General features: G+C 51.7%; 3 protein-coding genes across 15 annotated transcripts in view; 2 read left to right on the top strand and 1 right to left on the bottom strand.

The window, feature by feature from the left end:
* DRC10 (dynein regulatory complex subunit 10) overlaps window positions 1-1,664 on the top strand; it is a 30,140-nt gene extending 28,476 nt beyond the window's left edge. For all 5 annotated transcript variants that reach the window (XM_035257720.3, XM_009004714.5, XM_002753078.7 and 2 more), the window contains one exon: window positions 1,215-1,664. In XM_035257720.3, coding sequence (XP_035113611.1) covers window positions 1,215-1,529 — 315 coding nt within the window. In that variant the 3' untranslated portion in view covers window positions 1,530-1,664. The remainder of the gene's footprint in view (window positions 1-1,214) is intronic.
* A 2,726-nt stretch (window positions 1,665-4,390) lies between these two features.
* On the bottom strand, window positions 4,391-10,981 carry RITA1 (RBPJ interacting and tubulin associated 1). Of its 5 annotated transcripts, none has more exons than XM_035257724.3 (4): window positions 10,695-10,981; window positions 10,400-10,531; window positions 9,367-9,753; window positions 4,391-5,448 (listed from the first exon to the last, which is right to left on the bottom strand). In XM_035257724.3, the coding sequence occupies exons 3-4, from the start codon at window positions 9,666-9,668 to the stop codon at window positions 4,944-4,946; spliced, it is 807 nt and encodes a 268-aa protein (XP_035113615.1). In that variant the 5' UTR covers window positions 9,669-9,753; window positions 10,400-10,531; window positions 10,695-10,981; the 3' UTR covers window positions 4,391-4,943. The 5 variants fall into 5 exon arrangements, with proteins under 5 accessions (XP_035113615.1, XP_035113614.1, XP_078193519.1 ...); XM_035257723.3 differs by having other exon boundaries at window positions 9,367-9,732; XM_078337393.1 differs by having other exon boundaries at window positions 10,400-10,523.
* Window positions 10,982-11,229: 248 nt separating this feature from the next.
* Window positions 11,230-19,804, top strand: part of DDX54 (DEAD-box helicase 54) — a 26,937-nt gene continuing 18,362 nt past the window's right edge. Inside the window, exons 1-6 of one of the 5 annotated variants that reach the window (XM_035257712.3) lie at window positions 11,230-11,425; window positions 13,234-13,269; window positions 16,545-16,674; window positions 17,578-17,648; window positions 18,389-18,577; window positions 18,703-18,752. In XM_035257712.3, the coding sequence (XP_035113603.2) occupies window positions 11,252-11,425; window positions 13,234-13,269; window positions 16,545-16,674; window positions 17,578-17,648; window positions 18,389-18,577; window positions 18,703-18,752 (650 nt within the window). In that variant the 5' untranslated portion in view covers window positions 11,230-11,251. Of the gene's footprint in view, window positions 11,426-12,471; window positions 13,270-16,544; window positions 16,675-17,577; window positions 17,649-18,388; window positions 18,578-18,702; window positions 18,753-19,804 lie in introns of all 5 variants that reach the window. The other 4 variants (XM_078337371.1, XM_078337373.1, XM_078337372.1 and 1 more) reach the window with 4 other exon arrangements.

The following is a 19,804-nucleotide window of genomic DNA, read 5'->3' as shown; positions in this document are numbered from 1 at the left end:
TGGACCTAATGACTGTGGCTCCATCTAGTGTCCACATCCCGTAGTCCTCTGGTTGGGCTCCTGCCAGTCTGGGGCTCCTCCCTGCAGACTTAGATGGGAGCCTGCCTCTACCGCGTCACTCAGTCACTCAGCCAGCTTTTACTGAGCATCTGAGATGTGCCAGCTGTGTGGCCTTAAGCAAGGGACTTGACCTTCCCGAGCTGTTTCTGCATCTGGTCAGCAGAGGTGGTAGTTCCCATCTGGGGACCATGGTGGGGATTCAGTGAGACTTCATGACTGCATGCGTGTGTGCCCTGTACAGGGTCTGGCCCGGAGGAAGTGCCCAGGGGGTGGTAACCTTCAAATCGAGACACCCCCAAACCCTTCACCCAGCCCTGGGATAACATTGGTGGCCCAAGGCTCCGACCTAGGGGCCAGGGAAGGGAGGCCGGGGGAGCACTGGAGGTAACATGAGCTGGAGTGAGCCAAAGCCAAGGGTGCTCTTAAGAGAAGGGCAAGTCAGAGACTTATCCTGTGCAACCATCAGGGCCCTGAGAGGGCAGCTTCGTAGGCTGGGGATCTCATTTCTCTGGGCCCCATGAGGCTTGTGGGTTGGTTGTGGGCAGGGACCTTGTCCACCCAGCTCTGTGTCCTCTGGTGATGCTCTGCTTATTGTAGATGCTGGGAAGATATCAGGGGAAGGAAGGAAAACAGGTATAAATGACAGCAGGAGAGGCTGCAGTTAGACATGAGGAAGAACTTCCGGGCTCTGTTTGAAGCCTGAGAAAGCTCCTTCTACTTTGGTGTTTTGTATAACAGGCTGCTTTAGGGCAGCAGCTTCCATTTCTTGTGTCCCCACTGTGTGCCTGGCACCATGTTCAGTACATTGTGTCCATTGGGTCATTTCATCCTAGAAATAGCCACTGGGTTTGGAATCATCCCCATGTTTCAGATGAGGAAAAAAGGTGAAGTCAGTTGAGGTGTGGCAAAGCTGGGACTTAAAACTAAGTCTGCCCAACTCACGAGCCCTTGTTCTTTTCCTGTTCCTGAAATTATTTTAGTCAGGTCCTTCCTAGAGGTAGGATGGAGCCCATCCCCTCTCCCCATCCATCTCTTTGGGACTGAGATGCTGAACAGCTTAGCTTAAGGGCAGGCATCGCTGGGGCAGAAGCCCATTTGGGAAAGGTGGGTCTTGGGGAGGAGGGTGGTGACCCCAGTCCCACCCCTCTTCGAAGGAGGAGTTTGAGGATCTGGAAGCTGTTCACAGGGAGGAGAAGATCATGCTGGAGGAGCTGAAGCGGAAGCACCAAGTGCTGGTGGAGGAGTTTGTGCAGATCCAGGAAGAGCGGGAGATCAACTCCAAGAAAAGGATGGAGGCAGAGCAGGAGATGGTGCACATGGTGCGGGCAGCCACGCTTATCCAGGCCGTATGGAAGGGCTACCTGGTGCGCTCCCTGCTCAGATCCAGGAAGAAGCGGGGCAAGGGCAAAGCAAAGGGCAAGGAGAAGGGCAAGGAGAAAGGCAAGGAGAAAGGCAAGGGCAAGAAATGAGCTCTCCACCCCAGCCCGCTCCTGACCCTCATCCTCCCAGAGACCAGCCCCGGAAGCCGCCAGGATGGAGAGCACTAGATTCATGACTTTCATGATGTTTTTATTGAATGAATTAAAAAGCATTTGAAGCCACACTGAAGGGAACACTCTACAAATACATCTCTTTACCCAGGGCTGTGGGCTGTGTGTGTCGAGCTCACAGATGCTGTTTCTGCGAGGAGCATGCAGCCTGGGGTGTCAGCCCAGAGATGATGGTTCCTTACTTCAGCCTTAGTGGGAGACCAGACCCCAGCTGCAGCCCGGAAGCCGCCATGGCCATGATGGACACATCACTTACTAGGGCAGCGGGGTGTGGGTCACAGTTGCCCATAGCGGGCACAGAGGCAGGCAGGGAACTCCAGGAGGAGCAGGGTTCAGGTTTCAGGCTGCCCTGACCTTGTTGTGGGATTAATTTGCCTGCAACTTCCCCAGCTCCAGCACTGAAAGCTCAGGGGGAGTCCTGAGGTCCCCGCAGCCCTCAGCCTCGCATTCCAGGGAGTTGAACAATTACCTAAAACAACATTTTTTTTTTAATATGTAAAAAGCTTTTAGGCCAGGCGTGGTGACTCACACCTGTAATCGCAGCACTTTGGGAGGCTGAGGCAGGCAGATCACTTGACCTGAGGAATTTAAGACCAGCTTGGGAAACACAGCAGAACTCATGTTTTATTTTTTGTCTACAAAAAATAAAAAAAATTAGCTAGGCATGGTGGCTCACGCTGGTAGTCCCACCTACTTGGGAGGCTAGAGTAGGGGGATTGCCTGAGACTGGGAGGGTTGAGGTTGCAGTGAGCTGAGATTATGCCACTGCACTCCAGCCTGAGGGGCAGAGCAAGACCTTATCTCAAACAATAAAATGTTGTGTAGAGACAGGGTCTCACTATGTTGCCTAGGCCAGTCTCGAACTCCTGGCCTCAACTGATCCTCCTGCCTTGGCCTCCCAAAGTGCTGGGCTTACAGGCATGAGTCACCACACCTGGCCTGAACAATTATTTTTAAATTATTTGTTGGCATTTAAAAAACAGAGGGCTACCACATAGAAATCCAACTTTCTCCCTTTTCTGGGAAGAAATCTAATTATCCAGATACCCCAGGCATGCACATCTTCTAGGGCTCAGCAGCAGCAGCTCTCTTTAGATAGTAGAGAGTAGGTTGCCCCTGTCCCTACCACCCGCAACTGCCTTCCAGATACCAGAGCCTGGTGTCAGTTACCCCTTTGTTACCTCGGGCTGTTGCCAGATTTTACTGTAGCTGGGAGGAAAGAGAGGTCTATCTTTTTTTTTTATTGCATGCACTTAGGGCATATCTTTTTCTTTTTTAAGACAGTCTCGCTCTGTCACCCAGGCTGGAGTGCACTGGTTGGGTCTCAGCTTACCACAACCTCCACCTCCCAGGTTCAAGCAATTCTCCTGCCTCAGCCTCCCAAGTAGCTTGGATTACAGGAGTGCAACACAATGCCTGGCTACTTTTTGTATTTTTAGTAGAAACAGGGTTTTGCCATGTTTGCCAGGCTAGTCTCAAGCTCCTGACCTCAGGTGATCCACCCACCTTGGCCTCCCAAAGTACAAATCTACAAATCTACAAAGATTACAGGCGTGAAGCCACCACTCCCGGCAAGGAAAGAGAGGTATTTCTGGCCCATGTCGACAAAAACAAAGGGGAAGATGGGAAGGCAAAAGCAAGATGGACGTTTCAGGAAAAATCAAGGTGGGCATGGATAACCAATTGTTTTTAAAAATTCCAGGAAACTTAGACATTCTATATGTTTAAAATGCACATTGCAGCTGGATGAGGTGGCTCACGCCTGTCATCTCAGCATTTTGGGAGGCTGAAGTGGGAGGATCACTTCAAGCCAGGTGTTTGAGCCCAGCTTGGGCAACATAGTGAGATTCATGTCTCTTTTTTCCCTCTTTTTCTTGTTTCTTACTGGAAAGAATGAAATCCCTCTCTACAAAAATTTTTTTTAAAAAAGCAGCCAGGCATGGTGGTACATGCCTGTAGTCCCAGCCACTCAGGAGGGTGAGGGGGAGGATGGCTTGAGCCAGGAGGTCAAGTCAGCAGTGAGCTATGATTGAGCCACTGCACTGCAGCTCGGGCAACAAAGTGAGGCCCGGTCTCTTAAAAAAACTCAAGACAAACAAAAACCAAAAAGCAAAGCATGTCTGCATGAGAGCACAGCTGGCCTGCCTGACCCCACAGACGTTTCCATGTGTCCCTGATCCTGGGCACTGCGGTCTCCCTCCCCAGCAGCATCCACTCTTCTCTGCCCCAAGGCAGGGGTACCAAACTGATGATGTGGCGCCCTAGAATCCTGGTGCTTCCTGGAGGTGCCTTACAGGAAGATGGAGGCAAGGAGAGGCCCAAAGCCCAGCTCTCACTGCTAAATCCAGGTGCAATTCCATCTGAGCAAAGGCTTTGCTGCTTTTCCTAAGTCCTGGGCTCCATCCTAAGTGCTCTGGAGATGCATGTCTGGCATTCTTGGACCTTCCACTTGGCAAAGTCCTAGCCATTGTGTTTTATTTCCTACCTTCTCTCTCTCTCTCTCACACACACACACCTCTTAAAAATAAAAAAAATACTATTGTCTGTGTTCTGAGCTGAGGAAGAACCAGCCAAAACTGGTTAGTGGCATTAGCCAGAAACCAATGGGAGGAAGAGTCCAGCGTTTCTTGAGGCCTCGGGTTCCCAGACTTCACTCACTCACCACTGTCATGCTGTCTGCCACATCCTGGTACTCCGCGTTCTATCTAACTTTGTTATTTAAATCAGCTCAGGCCTAACAATGTCCTTTACCCTAAGGGAAAAAAAGGAACACTCATGGCTTTGATGAGCTGATATATTTAGTACATGAAAATAAATACAGAACCATATTAAGATGAAAGTGTTCACTCACAAATCTCCCAGTTGCCCTTGCATTCCCCAGGCTTCACACACAGCCTGGGAAAACTCATCTAAGGCTTTCAAACTCAGTTGGAAACTAATCCTGAGCACGAAGCATGGCTTGAAGGGAGGGGAGGGGACCTCCAGGTTGGCAATTGCACTGTTTATTTGCACTTGGCAGCAAGACAATGGATGATGTGGGAGGTGCCGGGCCCCTCGGTTGGCACTAATTTGGAGTGTGGCTGAGACAGGGCTGGAGTGAGAAATCTTCAAGGCGGCCCCCAAATCCGCCATCAGGGGAGAAAAAGGCAAGAAGCGAGTAGAGATTGTCAGGATAAAGGGAAGCACTGTGCCTGCCCCTGCTATGTCTGTCTGCCCCTACTGGGGCTTCTTCAATACGTAGGGTTCCCTGGGTGATGAATGTCCTCCCAGAGGACCCTGGCAAGGGGTCACACCTCTCGCAGTGGTCCCATAGGCAACCCTGATGAAAGAGTATCATTTCCAAGGGGGCTTCGGTTTCTGGGTAGCCCCACCTTGTCGGGTAGCTGGCACTGAAATGCTGACTGAGCGAGCCCTGGAGGTCACCAGGGGGCTCCGGAAGGTTACCCCTGATGTGGAAGGCCTGAGATCCTTAGGCCTATTTGTGTGGGGGGCACTGGTGGCTGGATGACCAGTGCTGGGGAGATTCAGGTGGGTGAGGGAACGGGAAAGTCCCCGCCTCAGGGGGTGTGAAGAGTGTAACCCATCCATGGATAACTTCTGGGAGTCTGCCGTCACCCTGGGCTCTGTCTTGGAAGGACCAGCTGGGTGAACGGCTCGCAGTGGGGCCTCCCTGGGGCGAGGTGAGTGGCTGCCCCTGGGGGTAGCTGGTGGTGTCCAGAAGAGAGCACGGAGTTTTGCAGCATCCCCCTTTTTCATCCGTGGGGCCTCGAAGCTGGCGCCCTCAGATCTGGAGCCAAATAGCGACTCATCACAGTAAGATGGGGTGTGGCTGATCAGTCTGGCAAAGGGGAAGATAAATGTCATGAGATGGGGAATGAGATGAACAACTCTCAAAACCTTAACATCTCTCCCACCCATCCCCAGACCCTGGCAGCAGCAGAGAAGGGTTGCCTGTAGATCCCAGGAGTCCCTGTCTCCCAGGCTGAAACCTACAGTGAGGCCACAGCCCTCTGATGCACCACTGCCCCCGTCTCGGTTGATTCTCCCCGGCGAAACATCCACTGCCCCTGCATCCTGACCCCATTCCCAGGCATGTGTCCTAGGCCTGGCCAATTTGCATATTCCATCCTCCTGGCCACATGGATTGGTTCAGGAATGGCCAGATGACCCAAGCCTGTCCAATCAGAATCTGCCTTAGGACCATTGTGGAAACTACTTGGAAAGAGATGCAACCTGATCTTACTTCTTGCTAGGCTGATAGGATGTCAGCCCAAAGTAACACTAAGATGGAGAAGGACAGTTTCAGCCACAGTTTGAGTCCGTTACAGGAGCCCCAAGTGCCTTTTCCTGGGGAAGCCAGTTTGAGTAAGTTTTCTGTCACTTGTAATCAAGACTCAATTAGTATAACCTTAGTCTTTATAGCCTCCACGTTTTCTTTTTTTGGCAAGACACAGTCTCACTCTGCTGTTCAAATGGAGTACAGTGGTGCAATCACAGATCATGGCAGCCTCAAATTCCCAGGCACAAGCAATCCTTTCACCTCATCCTCCCTAGTAGCTGAGACTACAGGCACAGTGCCACCAAGCCCAGCTAATTTTTTTGTTTTTGATTTTCAGTAGAGATCAGGTCTCACTATGTTGCCCAGGCTGGTCTGGAAGTCCTAAGCTGAAACAACACCTGCCTTAACCTCCCAAAGTGTTAGGATTATACACGAGTCAGTATGCCCATTTTCTTTCGTTTTTTTTTTTTTTGTGGGGGCATGGAGTCTCGCTCTGCTGCCTAGGATGGAGTGCAATGGCACACTCTCGGCTCACAGCAACCTCTGCCTCCTGGGTTCAAGTGATTTTCCTGCCTCAGCTTCCCGAATAGCTTGGATTACAGGCATGTGGTACCATGACTAGCTAATTTTTTTGTACTTTTAGTAGAGATGAGGTTTCACCATGTTGGTCAGGCTGGTGTGCTGGGATTACAGATGTGAGCCACCATGCCCACCTTTCTCTTTTTTTCTTTTTTGAGATGGAGTCTTGCTGTGCTGCTCAGGCTTGGAGTGCAGCAGTGCGATCTTGGCTCACCACAACCTCTGCCTCCTGGATTCAAGTGATTCTCCTGCCTCAGCCCCCCAAGTAGCTGGGACTACAGGCACGTGCCACCATGCCCAGCTAGTTTTTGTGTATTTTTAGTAGAGATGGGGTTTCACTATGTTGGTCAGGCTAGTCTTGAACTCCTGACCTCGTGACCCACCCACCTCAGCCTACCAAAGTACTGGGATTACAGGCGTCAGCCACCATGCCGGCCTCTTTTTTTTTTTTTTTTTTTTTTTTAAGAGACAGTGTCTCACTCTGTCATCCAGTCTGGAGTGCAGTGACGCAATCATAGCTCACTGCAGATACAAACTCCTGAGCTCAATCTTCCCACCTCAGCCTCCAGAGTAGCTGGGACTACAGGTATGTGCCACCATGCCCTGCTAATATTTTTATTTTTTGTAGAGACAGGGATCTCGCTATGTTGCCCAGGCTGGCCTCAAACTCCTGGAATCAAGTGATCCTCCCACCTCAGCCTCCCAAAGTGCTGGGACTACAGGTCTGAGTCAGCCTGCCTGGCCTATTTTTTAATTTATTCAACAGATATTCAGGGCATAGGTTTTGGCCAGGACTGAAACTGTTTCTATCCCCAAACCGCAAGTCTTGGAAAGGGCAATCTTTTGCCACTTGGTTTAGCTGCTCAAACCACATCAGCTAATGCCTCCATATGTCTGGTGCCAAGGTTTTTGTGTTCAATAACTTCTCTACCTCTTATGCACCCCCTCACTTGACACCCTCTACTTGTTCGGATCCGGAAGAAAATTCCATCCTCCAGGTGAGCGGGGGTTGTCACCTCCCTTCTCATGGACACCATACTTCTGTTAATGCAGCCTACCTTTACCTCAGTGTTTTCAGCCATGCTGTAGGTATCAGTGTTGCTAATCTCCATCTGACCCTGCCTTGTCTACAGAACTGGTAATAACTGATTCTTGTTTCTGTAATAGGAATCATTCCCATTCTCATTTCATTTCTCTCACATGAAATATATCCCCGTGGCTCAGAATGAACCCTAAATTTAGTTGGCCAGTTCTTACGGACTGAATTGTGCCGACCCAAACTCATATGTTGAAGCTCTAACCCTTTGTGTCTACACTTGGCCTTAATTATTTAGATGAATTAAAAGCAATTAAGGCTGGCCGGATGTGGTGGCTCATGCCTGTAATCCCAGCACATTGGGAAGCAGAGGCAGGCAAATCACTTGAGCTCAGGAGTTCGAGACCAGCCTGGCTAACAGTCTCATCTCTACTAAAAATAAAAAATTAGCCAGGGGTTGGTGGTGCATGCCTGTAATCACAGCTACTAGGGAGGCTGAGGAAGGAGAACTGCTTGAACCCGGGAGGTGGAGGCTGCAGTGATCCAAGATGGCGCCACTGCACTCCAGCCTGGTGACAGAGCAAGACTCTGTCTCAAAAAGAAAAAAGAAAAAAAAAAAGGGTAACCAAGGCTAAATAATGCTACGAGGGTGGCGGGTCCCTAATCCAATAGGGCTGGTGTGCTTATGAGAGGAAGAGACACCAGGGCTACGTGTGTGCATACAGAAAAGGCCCTTGCATGTACTTGAAGGATTAAAAAATGAGAGAAAGCCCTATGATGCCAGTGAGAACGTGGGCAACTGCAAGCCAAGGAGAGAGGCCTCAGGAAAAACCAAACCTGCCAACACCTTGATTTGGGCTTCCAGCCTCCAGTCTGTCACAAAACAAATCTGTGTTGTTTAAGCCACCCAGTCTGTGGTACTGTCACGGCAGCCCTAGCCAACTACCGTGCTAATCATCTTTGTCTAAACCACTGGTAACAATAAACAGGACAGAGCCCTGTAGCTCACCACTAGATACCTCCCTCAGGCTGATATTAATCTGAAACAGTCCAAATAATCTAATTCTAATCTAATTAATTAACAATAACAATTTGCATTAGTTACTATTTTTCTAACTTGTTCAAGAAAATGCAGCAAGACCCATTTTTAATTTTTTATTTTTGTTTTGGAGGCAGGGTCTCGCTGTCATTCTGGCTGGAGTGCAGTGGCGTGATCTTGGCTCACTGCAACCTCCGCCTACTGGGCTCAAGTGATCCACCTCAGCCTCCCTGGCAGCTGCAAATACAGGTGCACACCACCACGCTCGGCTAATTTTTGTATTTTTTAATAGAGACGTGGTTTTACCACGTTGCCCAGGCTGGTCTCGAACTCCTGAGCTCAAGTGATCCCACCTTAACCTCCAAAAGTTCTGGGATTACAGCATGAACTACCCCACCTGGCAAGACCCATTTTCAAAATGACTTCAGAAACACCACATCTATGCCATTTCAAGGATCAATCACATTAATATTAATAACCTTATGCAAATTTCTGTGTGATCTTACGCATCAGCTGACTCCTCTGGGCCTCAGATGTCCAGTTGTGACACTTGGGGTTAGGGAGTCCACCATCACAACCATCAACACTGCCATTTATTAACAGCTTTCTAACTGTTAGGTTACTATGCAAAGCACTGCAGACCCCTCTCTCATTTAATCCATCAACAATCCCCCATTAGGAATCACTGGTCCTATTTTCCACATGAGTAAACTGTGGCTCAGAGAGGTAAAGATGCTTGCCCAAGATCACAGAGCACCAGGGCTATAACTGGAACCCAGGTGGCTACACTGAGTATAGGATTTGCATCTCCCCACCCCATTACCTGTATCTGTTCTTCTTCCTTGGTGTGGGGGTCGGGGTGCTGTCCCTTGAGGGGGTGGTCTCACAGCTCCCCTTTGCCCCCAAGACCTTCGATGTCTCCTTGCCCACGCCTCTGGTTCTGTTAGCCTTCTCCACCCAGGGAGGGTCAAAGTCTTGTGGGGCGGACCGGGTGCCTGCTGGGCTGCCAAACAGACTCTCATCCACATATGACGGCCTGACCTTGACCCGGTAGCCAGCCCGGCGGTGGTGCTGAAGGTGGAGGGTCTGCATCCCACTGATGGCCAGCTCCATGGGGGTCTTCATGCTGCCTGTGGTCCCTGGTGACAGCGGGTGTAATCTGCCGGGCAGGTCCTGCTTCTGAGGCTCCCTGTGAGAGGAGATCGGAGTGCTAATGGAGGAAGATTGGTAGTCTCTGAAGTTCTCATCCCAAGGGCTTAGTTCCCTCTCAGCCAGTCTCTCAAAGGGGAGTTGTCAACTTCAGGGGGTATGTCAGGAATTTCTTTGGCTTTTTATTTTTTTTTTACTTTTTTTGAGATGGAGTCTCACTCTGTCACCCCAGACCCAGGCTGGAGTGCAATGGTGCAATCTCGGCTCACTGCAACTGCAACCTCCACCACCTGGTTCAAACAATTCTCTGCCTCAGCCTCTTGAGTAGCTGGGATTACAGGCACCCGCCACCATGTCCTGTTAATTTTTATTTTTATTTTTAATAGAGATGGGGTTTCACCATCTTGGCCAGGCTGGTCTTGAACTCCAGACCTCGTGATTCACCCACCTTGGCTTCCCAAGGCGTGAGCCACCGCACCTGGCCCTTTGACTTTTTTTTTTTTTTAAGTCGTCATAATGATGGAGAAAGGGGTGCTATTGGCAATTATTTATAGACTGACTCAGGGTGAAGGAGAGGTGACACCTGTGCCCATTTAGGCACCAACCAGAAAACACACTATGGTGGTAGGGGAGACAGGCACTTTCCTATATCCTGTGTGTATTATGGGGATGGGGGCAATAACAGCCAGCGTGGATCCCATGCCTACCTCCTGCAAAGAGCTTTACAAGCATTGTTTCATTTAATCCTTTCAACAGCACTGTGAAGTAGCTTCGATTTTGTCCATTTTACGGATCACAAAACTGAGGTGAAGTCACATGGGTAGGTCACACCTATAAAGCTAAAACGGTGGAAGTGAAATCTGAGTCCAGAGATTGTGTACTTCACTACACTGCTATTGGGAGATCACCGCCGCCCCCACCTCCCCATATTCTGCGACTCCCAAATCAACGAACCGGTTAAAAAATGCCCGAGGTCCCTGCATTTTTGAGCTGTTCTCCTACCTGAGCATCTTGGCTCATAGGCATTGGGGTCCTCAGGTACCTCTCCCCGCGCCTTCTTCCCACCAGGTCTGGACTAGTCAACGAGGGCACAGAGGCGTTGGGTGCATCCGGAATCCCTGTGAATCTTCGGCCAGGAATGCCCGGGGCCCCGGACCCCCGGCAGCCCAGGCCGTACCGGTGTACCGCGCGCAGACCGACTCACCCAGGGAGCCGGCCCAGGCGACGTGTGAGCGACGCGCGCATCCAGAAACCCAGAACCCAGCAACTAGGGAGCAGGCAGCAGCACTGCGGGCGCGGCTCGGACCATTCGCGCCCGGAGATGGGGGGGGGGAGTCAGCCCAGGGACGGGCGTCACGTTCTTGACGCCCAGGAAGTTCCTAAACACGGAGAGGGGCCTCTGGTGCCATTCACTCAGGGGCGTGTGTACTAGGCTGCCCAGGGCCGCAGGCACTACCGAAAGTGCAGCCGGGGTGACGTGACCACCGCTCCTTCCCTACCTTCGCAATTAGTACGCGCCGCAGGCCCCGCCCCTTCCGCGTTCCCAGCGCGCGGCCCGAATGGCGGAGGGCAAGCGCCCCGCGGCCGGACTTCGGTCGCCGTCTGCTATGGCCCAGTGGAGGAAGAAGAAAGGGCTCCGGAAGCGCCGAGGCGCGGCCTCCAAGGCCCGCGGCAGCGACTCGCAGGACGGCAAATTTGAGATTCAGGCGGAAGATGACACCGGGGCCCGGAAGGTAGACACATGGGGCTGGGACGCACGTTGGGGCCCAAGAACCGGCTCCGGGAAGCGCCCCGAAGCCTGTTTCCCCAGCTGGGGAGTGGGCTCCGCAGAGGGTGGGGAGGGAGGCTGCCGGTCCGAGGACCGGTCTTGGGACCGCCGGCCTGAAGACGTGCCTCGGGGCTTGTTAGGCTAGGGGTCCCGTTGCAGGAGCCTGCGGGCCTTCCTGCGGGCTTTCGGTCGCGCGTCCCTCATTGGCTGTCTCCTGCTCAGGGGCGGATCCTGGTTTCCTTTCGCCCAATGAAAAGTGCGGGCGCAAAAGATCTGACTTTGAGAGTTTGGAGCTTTCTTGGGAGGTTGAATTAAGGGGATGCCGGACTGCGTGGCTTGCGACAGTGACCCCCCCAAACCTCTGGGAAACTAATTAAAAAAAAATTTTTTTTTTTTTTGGAGTCGGAGTTTCGCTCGTCACCCAGGCTGGAGTGCAATGGCCCGATCTCGGCTCACCGCAACCTCCGCCTCCTGGGTTCAAGCAATTCTCCTGCCTCAGCCTCCCGACTAGCTGGGACTACAGGCGCACGCCACCATGCCTAGCTAATTTTTGTATTTTTAGTAGAGACGGGGTTTCACCATGTTGACCAGGATGGTCTTGATCTCTTGACCTCGTGATCCACCCGCCTCGGCCTCCCAGTGTGCTGGGATTATAGGCGTGAGCCACCGCGCCCGGCAAAAAAAATTTTTTTTGAGGCAGAGTCTTGCTCTGTTGCTCATGCCGGAGTGCAGTTGTGTTGCACGGCTCGCTGCAGCCTCTGCCTCCTGGGCTCAAGCGATCCTCCCATGTCAGCTTCTGCAGTAGCTGGCACCAACGGCACGCGCCACCATGCCCGGCTAGTTTTAAAACTTTTTGTAGAGACGCGCTGTCGGGGGGCGGTGTCTCCCTATATTCCCAGTCTGGTCTCGAACTCTTGGCCTCAAGCAGTCTTCCTACTTGTGCCCCCTCAAAGTGTTGGGATTAACAGGCGTGAGCCTGTTTGTGTTTATTGATTATTTTCTATATGCCAGGCTCCATGCCAAGAGCTGTACGAGCTTATGATTTAATCCTCACACCAATGCTGTGCTACCACCACCAGCAACTGTCATCTTCATTTTTTCCAGAGGAGGAAACTGAGGCCTAGAGGGTTAAGAAATTTGACCGAGGCCTGATATAGTGGCTTCACACTTGTGAACTCAGCACTTTGATAGGCTGAGGTGAGAGGATTGCTTGAGGTCAGGAGTTCAAGATCAGCCTGGGCAACATAGGAAGACCCTGTCTCTACAAAAAATTTAAAAATTAGGCTGGGCACAGTGGCTCATGCCAGCAATCCCAGCACTTTGGGAGGACGAAGTGGGTGGATCACCTGATGTCGGGAGTTCGAGACCAGCCTGACCAACATGGTGAAACCCCATCTCTACCGAAAATACAAAAATTAGCTGGTCTGGTGGCAGGCGCCTGTAATCCTAGCTACTTGGGAAGCTGAGGCAAGAGAATCGCTTGAAGCCAGGAAGTGGAAGTGGCAGTGAGCCGAGATAGCGCCACTGCACTCCAGCCTGGGCAACAGAGAAAGACTTCATCTCAAAAAAAAAAGAAAGAGAAGAAAATGGGCCTGCCTGTGGTCCTAGCTCCTGGAGAGACTGACGTGGGAGGATCGCTTGAACCCGGGAGGCGGAAACTGCAGTGAACAGTGGCTATACAACTGCACTCCAGCATGCGCAACAGAGCAGGCCTCTGTCTCAAAAAAAAAAAAAAAAAGAAAGAAAGAAAAGCGGACGATCCCATTTTTGCAGAAAAAAGAAGGAAACTGGACCAAGACCTCACAGCTTGTGAGTACAAGAGCCAGGAGATTAAAACTTGGGACTGTCTGATTCTAAGGCCTGTGCCTTTTCCATCACTGAATGCCACATGTATGAACATGAGGGGACAGGTGTGAACACCGAGGGGCAGAAGGGCTGCAGCCCACGGTTCTGTTCCCAGCGGGTACCTGGCACCAAGTAGGCTCGGAACAAGGAGATGCGTAAGTGGGCATTTATATGAAGAGAAAGGATCACACCCCAAGGCAGGCACTTGAGGAGACCTCATCCCACTGTCCTCCCTCCCCCTCCAGCCTAACTGGTGCCTGGCACACAGTAGGTGCTCAACAAATGTAGAGAAACTACTAAGGTAATAAACAGCACAGGTGAGCAGAGGTGGTGAATACCAAAGAAAAGGAGTCTGAGGGTGGTGTCGTGGCACTGCCCTGTGTTCAAATTTGGCCCAACCTTGCACTGGCTGTGGGACATTGGAGAGGTTGCTTAACCTCTCTGTGCCCGTTTCTACATCTGTAGAAGGCAAGTAAATGATTATATATGTTTTAAAGATTGTTGGCCAGGTGCCATGGCTCATGCCTGTAATCCCAGCACTTTCGAAGTCTGAGGAGTGAGACTTACTTGATGCCAGGAGTTCGAGACCAGCCTGGGCAACATGGCGAGACAATGCGTCTACAAAAATTATAAAAACTAGCTGGGCATGGTGGTGTGTACCTGTAGTCCCAGCTACTTGGGAGGCTGAGGTGGGAGGATCACCTGAGATAGGTGAGCCATGGTGGCATCACTGCACTCCAGCTTGAGCTACAGAGTAAAACCCTGTCTCCAAAAAAAAAAAAAAGGAAAGGAGGCTGGGCGTGGTGGCTCACACCTGTAATCCCAGCACCTTGGGAGGCTAGGGTGGGCAGATCACTTGAGATCAGGAGTTTGAGACCAGCCTGGCCAATGTGGTAAAACCCCATCTCTACTAAAAATACAAAAATTATCTGGGCCTGGTGGCACGTGCCTATAGTCACAGATAGTTGGGAGGCTGAGGCAGGAGAATCGCATGAACCTGGGAGGTAGAAGCTACAGTGAGCCAAGATCCTGCCACTGCATTCCAGCCTGGGTGACCAAGTGAGACTGTCTCAGAAAAAAAAAAAAAAGACTAAAGGACATGCTGTTCACACATCCAGTAGCTATTGCAGGGGCGCCTGTGTGTCCCAGGCACCTTCTTTTCATGTACCTAGAGCAGGGGTTGGCAGACCTTTCAAGGGCCAGATGATAAGTCTTTTTTTTAAGGTTTTGTCTGGCCATATAAGATCACTGTCTTTTTTGTTTCATTTTTTTTCCTTTCCTACAACCCTTTAAAATGTAAAAACCGTTCTAAACTCACGGACTGTTCAAGAGAGGCCACGGCTCTGCCCTAGAAGATTGTAGTCAATCTTAGAGGGTCACCATGAAAAGAGCATAGTCTCCGAAGCCAGGGTTCGCATCCCTCACCCACTACCTCCTGGCTGTGTGACCTTGGGTATGTCACTTTGTCTCTGTGCCTCAGTTTCCTCCTCTGTAAAATGGACAGAACAATAGTACTCACTTCAGGTTGTTGTGAGGATTAAGTGTTAATTTGTATAAATTCTCAGAGCAGCACCTGGCTTATAGTGGCTGCCTTGTAAGTTTCAGCCATTCTTATGAACTGCTGCTCCATAAAGGATTTTTTGTTGTTGTTGTAAAGATGGGGTTTCACCATTTTGCCCAGGCTGGTCTCGGAACTACTGGGCTCAGATGATCCACCCACCTCAGCCTCCCCATGCTGGGATTACAGGCGTGAGCCACCTACCCACCCATAAGTGCTATTTTTGAGAGAAAGAAGACAGCCCTGTAGTCCAGGAAGGTCCCTCAGAAGACGTGTCTGGATTGGATTTAGCTGTGCCAGGACAAGTGGGCCCCGGGTAAGCAGAAAGGAGGACGGACGAGAGATCAGGAAGGAGATTGGTTGGCGGCCGGTAGGGGGCGGGATAGCTTGGAAAAGTCTAATACTTCACACATAGTAGGTCTTTCAATTGGCTCTTTAAAGTACTTAGGGGCTGGGTGTGGTGGTTCATGCCCTTAATCCCAACACTTTGGGAGGCCAAAAAGGGAGGATTGCTTGAGGCTAGGAATTTAAGACTAGCCTGGGGAACACAGTAAGACCTCATATCTACAAAACAATAAAAAGAAAACAATTAGCCAGGTGTGGTGGTACATGCCTGTAGTCCCAGCTACTCGGAAGGCTAAGGTGGGAGACATCTGAGCCAAGGAGTTCAAGGTTCAGAGCTGCAGTGGGCTATGACTGCACTGCTGCACTCCAGCCTGGGTGACAGAGTGAGACCCTGTCTCTAAAAAAAAATGCGTTTATTTCCCTGTTTTTTTTGAGACAAGGTCTCTGTCACCCAGGCTGGAGTGCAGTGGTGAGTTTATGGCTCAGAACAGCCTCCATCTTCTGGGCTCAAGGGATCCTCCTGCATCAGCCTCCTGATTATCTGGGACTGCAGGTGGGTGTCACCGTACCTGGCTAATTTTTATTTTATTATTTATTATTTTGTTTGTTTGTTTTTGATTCAGAGTCTCGCTCTGTGGCCCAGGTTGGAATGCAGTGGCACGATCTTGGCTCACTGTGAACTACACCTCGCCGGTTCAGGCGATCCTCACACCTCAGCCTCCTGAGTAGCTGGGATTACAGGCACACACCACCATGGCTGTCTACTTTTTGCCCTTTAGTAGAGACGGGGTTTCACCATGTTGGCCAGGCTGGTCTCAAACTCCTGACCTCAGTGATCCGCCCATCTTGGCCTCCCAAAGTGTTGGGATTAGAGGGTTGAGCCACTGCTCCTGGCGAGGTATTTGATTTTGAGGGCTTTGCTGGTGGTGGTGATGACAGTGATAATGCCACCACCTATGTGCTGGGCACCTTTCTGAGCCTGACACTCACCCATATGACCGTCACAGCACCCTAGGGGGCCTCTGCTTGTCGTTCCCATTTTCCAGGTGTGGAAGCACAGGCTCAGGGAGATTAAGTCCCTTGCCTCAGGTCTCACAGCTGTTAAGTGACAGAGTTGGGATTGAAGCTGAGACAGTCTGTCTGCAGAGCCCACTCTGAACTTCTGTCCTGTCCTGGCCCAGCCAAAGGAGAATCTATTAACAAAGAAGTGACATGAGCTGGTGGAATCACCACTGGCTTGAATGGGGGAGAGAGGCCAACAGCACAGCCCCCCTCCCGGCCCCCTGTGGTCCCACTGTGCCTGCAGTAATACTGCCTCTCTGTTCTTCCCTCCCAGCTGGGACCTGGCAGACCCCTGCCCACCTTCCCCACCTCGGAATGCACCTCGGATGTGGAGCCAGACACCCGGGAGATGGTGCGTGCCCAGAACAAGAAGAAGAAGAAGTCTGGAGGCTTCCAGTCCATGGGTGGGTGCCAGCTTGGCGTCAGGACTTTGTGGGAGCGGCAGCTGGGGGTCATCACCGCCTCTGCACTCCATCACTGAGGTCCACTCTGGCCCAGTGCTGTGGTTGGGTAGACTGAGGTAGCAGATCTAGTTTCTCTAGTTTCCCAGCCATCCAGGGCTTTCATCGGGGCAGCAAGCCTGACATAGGACAGGGCAGTTAGAACAGCCTTGGGAAAGGTGATGTGGGTACAGGAACAGGCAGAGACAGTCAGGGACTTACTGCATGGCAGAGGGACATTTCAGAAGGAGGGAAAGGATGAGATGCCTGGGTGCTTGTGGGGACACCTGGCTGGCGGGAAATAAATCCTGACTCTCACTCTTTACAAATCAGTAGCAGCTGGAGCAAGGATTGAAATGTCATGATGAGTGCTGGGTGCGTTTGCTCACACCTGTAATTTTAGCATTTGGGGAGGCAGAGACGGGATCACTTGAGAACAGGAGTTCAAGTCCAGCCAGGGCAACAAAGCGAGCTCCCATCCACGGCCCCAGCCTTTTGTCCCACCCCACCATGTGGGGTGATTCCCAAGTTCGTTCCAGATGCCCTCTCAAGTGTGTCCGCTCATAACCCCGAGAGGCGCAGGACCTTACCATGCCTACAGTGAAGGCGCAGCTTCTCAGGGTCATCCAAGACCCTGTTGGCATTCAGCGGTCCCTGCCGTCATGACCTCAAGAGTGGGTTCACATCAGAAAATCAGACCCCAGTCAGATCTGTCTCCTGAGTCTCATTTCACCTTTCAGTTTCTGCTTTATTGGTTTTTTTTTTCTTGCTGTTTATTGATGAAGCTGTCATTTGTCCTGTAAAGTTCTCTGGGGTCTGTGCCGTGGGGGCTCCTTCGGCCCCCTGACCATTCCATATCTCTCCCAGGCCTGAGCTACCCGGTGTTCAAAGGTATCATGAAGAAGGGGTACAAAGTGCCGACACCCATCCAGAGGAAGGTGAGGGGTGGGGCAGTGGACGGGTGGGGGCCAGGGAGGAGTGACGTGGCCCTCCTGTCTGGACTCTTGACAGCCACCCCTTGTCCTAGCTGTCACATCTCTTGCCCCCTTTACTCTGCTAAAGCCCCAGCTAGCGTGCCTACTTCCTAGGTGGAGAAGGTTGGGCCGAGCAGAGACTCCACCCTGGGCCTCTCTGCCAATTGAGTCTCCCGGAGCCTGCCCACATCTGTGCCTCGGCTCAGGCAGCTCCCAGCCACACATTCTCTTTAAAATCAGTAGCAGCTGGAGCAAGGATTTAAATATCAAGATGAGTGCTGGGTGCGGTGGCTCACGCCTGTAATCTTAGCGTTTGGGGAGGCAGAGGTGGGATCACTTGAGGCCAGGAGTTCAAGTCCAGCCTGGGCAACAAAGCAAGCCCCCATCCATGCTACCATCCTTTTGTCCCTCCCTACCACCCCTCTGGAGTCCTGAGGAAGAAGACTAGATGGGGAGGTAGAGTCTGGCTCCCCCTGAAGAAGGGTGTTCCAGCATTGGAAAGAGTTGGGGTAGTGAGCTGCTCATCCTTGGAAGCATGCAAATGAACTTTTGAAAGAATGGACAAGAATAGGTTTGGCTGGGTGACAGGTGCCTGCCTATTTGCTGAGAACCATAGCACACCCACTGCTCAGGGCCTTGAAGCTCTGAGTCACGTGGTGTTTGGGGAGGCGCTGACCTGGCCGTCCCCATTTGTGGCTCCTCAGACCATCCCGGTGATCTTGGATGGCAAGGATGTGGTGGCCATGGCCCGCACCGGCAGTGGCAAGACCGCCTGCTTCCTCCTCCCCATGTTCGAGCGACTCAAGACCCACAGTGCCCAGACTGGGGCCCGTGCCCTCATCCTCTCACCCACTCGAGAACTGGCCCTGCAGACCCTGAAGTTCACCAAGGAGGTGTGTCCGGGCTGGGGGTTGGGGGAAGGCTGAGGCTGACTTGGGACCGGGAACGAGTGGCCCACTTGAGCCATGAGTGGGCTGTCGTCTCACCCCGCCCTCTCTGAATCACTTTCTCTTCTCAGCTGGGGAAGTTCACTGGCCTCAAGACTGCCCTGATCCTGGGTGGAGACAGGTAAGGTCCCTGCACTGCATGCCAGGGTCACCACCATGCAGGTGCATCCCTGTGTCTCTAGGATGTTAGTTTGATTTAAGCTTTGCTGCTTATTAATAATAGCGGCAAAAAACCCAACAAGACCAGGCGCAGTGGCTCACACCTGCAATCCCAGCACTCTGGCAGGCCGAGGCGGGCAGAGCTCCTGAGCTCAGGACTTCAAGACCAGCCTGGCCAACCCAGTGGAACCCCGTTTCTACTAAAATTCGAAAAAGTAGCCGGGCGTGGTGGCACATGCCTGTAATCCCAGCTACTCTGGAGGCTGAGGCAGGAGAATCACTTGAACCCGGGAGGTGGAGGTTGCAGTGAGCTGAGATGGATGGCACCACTGCATTCCAGCCTGGGTGACAGAGTAAGACTCTCTCAAAAAAACCCCAAAAAAACCAAAACCAAAACCCAACAAGGCTGGTCCAGTGGCAGCAGGTTCTCAGAACTTACCAACGTTAGTATCACTGAAGTCAGTGTACGATCCCCTCACTGCTAAATTTGACTGGCTTAAGAAAAGACAACAAGGGAAATGATGCAGTAAAATATTAAAATACATCGTCCATAGAAGCACTGCCACTTGGAAGTTCTGAGGCTCCTGAAATAGAGCTGTCAGCTCACAGGATAGACAGATGTCTCTATGTTAATATTTGTTTTGAGAAAGGGTCTCAGTCACCCTGGCTGGAGTGCAGTGGTATGATCACAGCTCACTGCAGTCTCAACCTCCTGAGCTCAAGTGATCCTACCATGTCAGCTTCCCCAGTAGCTGGCACTGCAGGTGTGAGCCACCACACCCAGCTAATTTTTGTATTTTTTGTAGAAATGAGGTCTCGCCGTGTTGCCCAGGCCGGTCTCGAACTCCTGGGCTCAAGCCATCTGCCGCTTTGGCCTCCCAAAGTGTTGAGATTACAGGCATGAGCCACCACGCCTGGCTGTGGGCTGTTTGAAATCAGAAAGCACAGGAATTGAGGGAAGTTTGCAATAGCTCAGATTCTCAGGATGTTTTATCACCTGATGTGCAGGCACCT

The sequence above is a fragment of the Callithrix jacchus genome, chromosome 9 (genome assembly GCF_049354715.1).
Source record: "Callithrix jacchus isolate 240 chromosome 9, calJac240_pri, whole genome shotgun sequence".
NCBI classification, from domain to species: Eukaryota; Metazoa; Chordata; class Mammalia; order Primates; family Cebidae; genus Callithrix; species Callithrix jacchus.
This window is presented reverse-complemented; position numbering and strand designations above follow the sequence as displayed.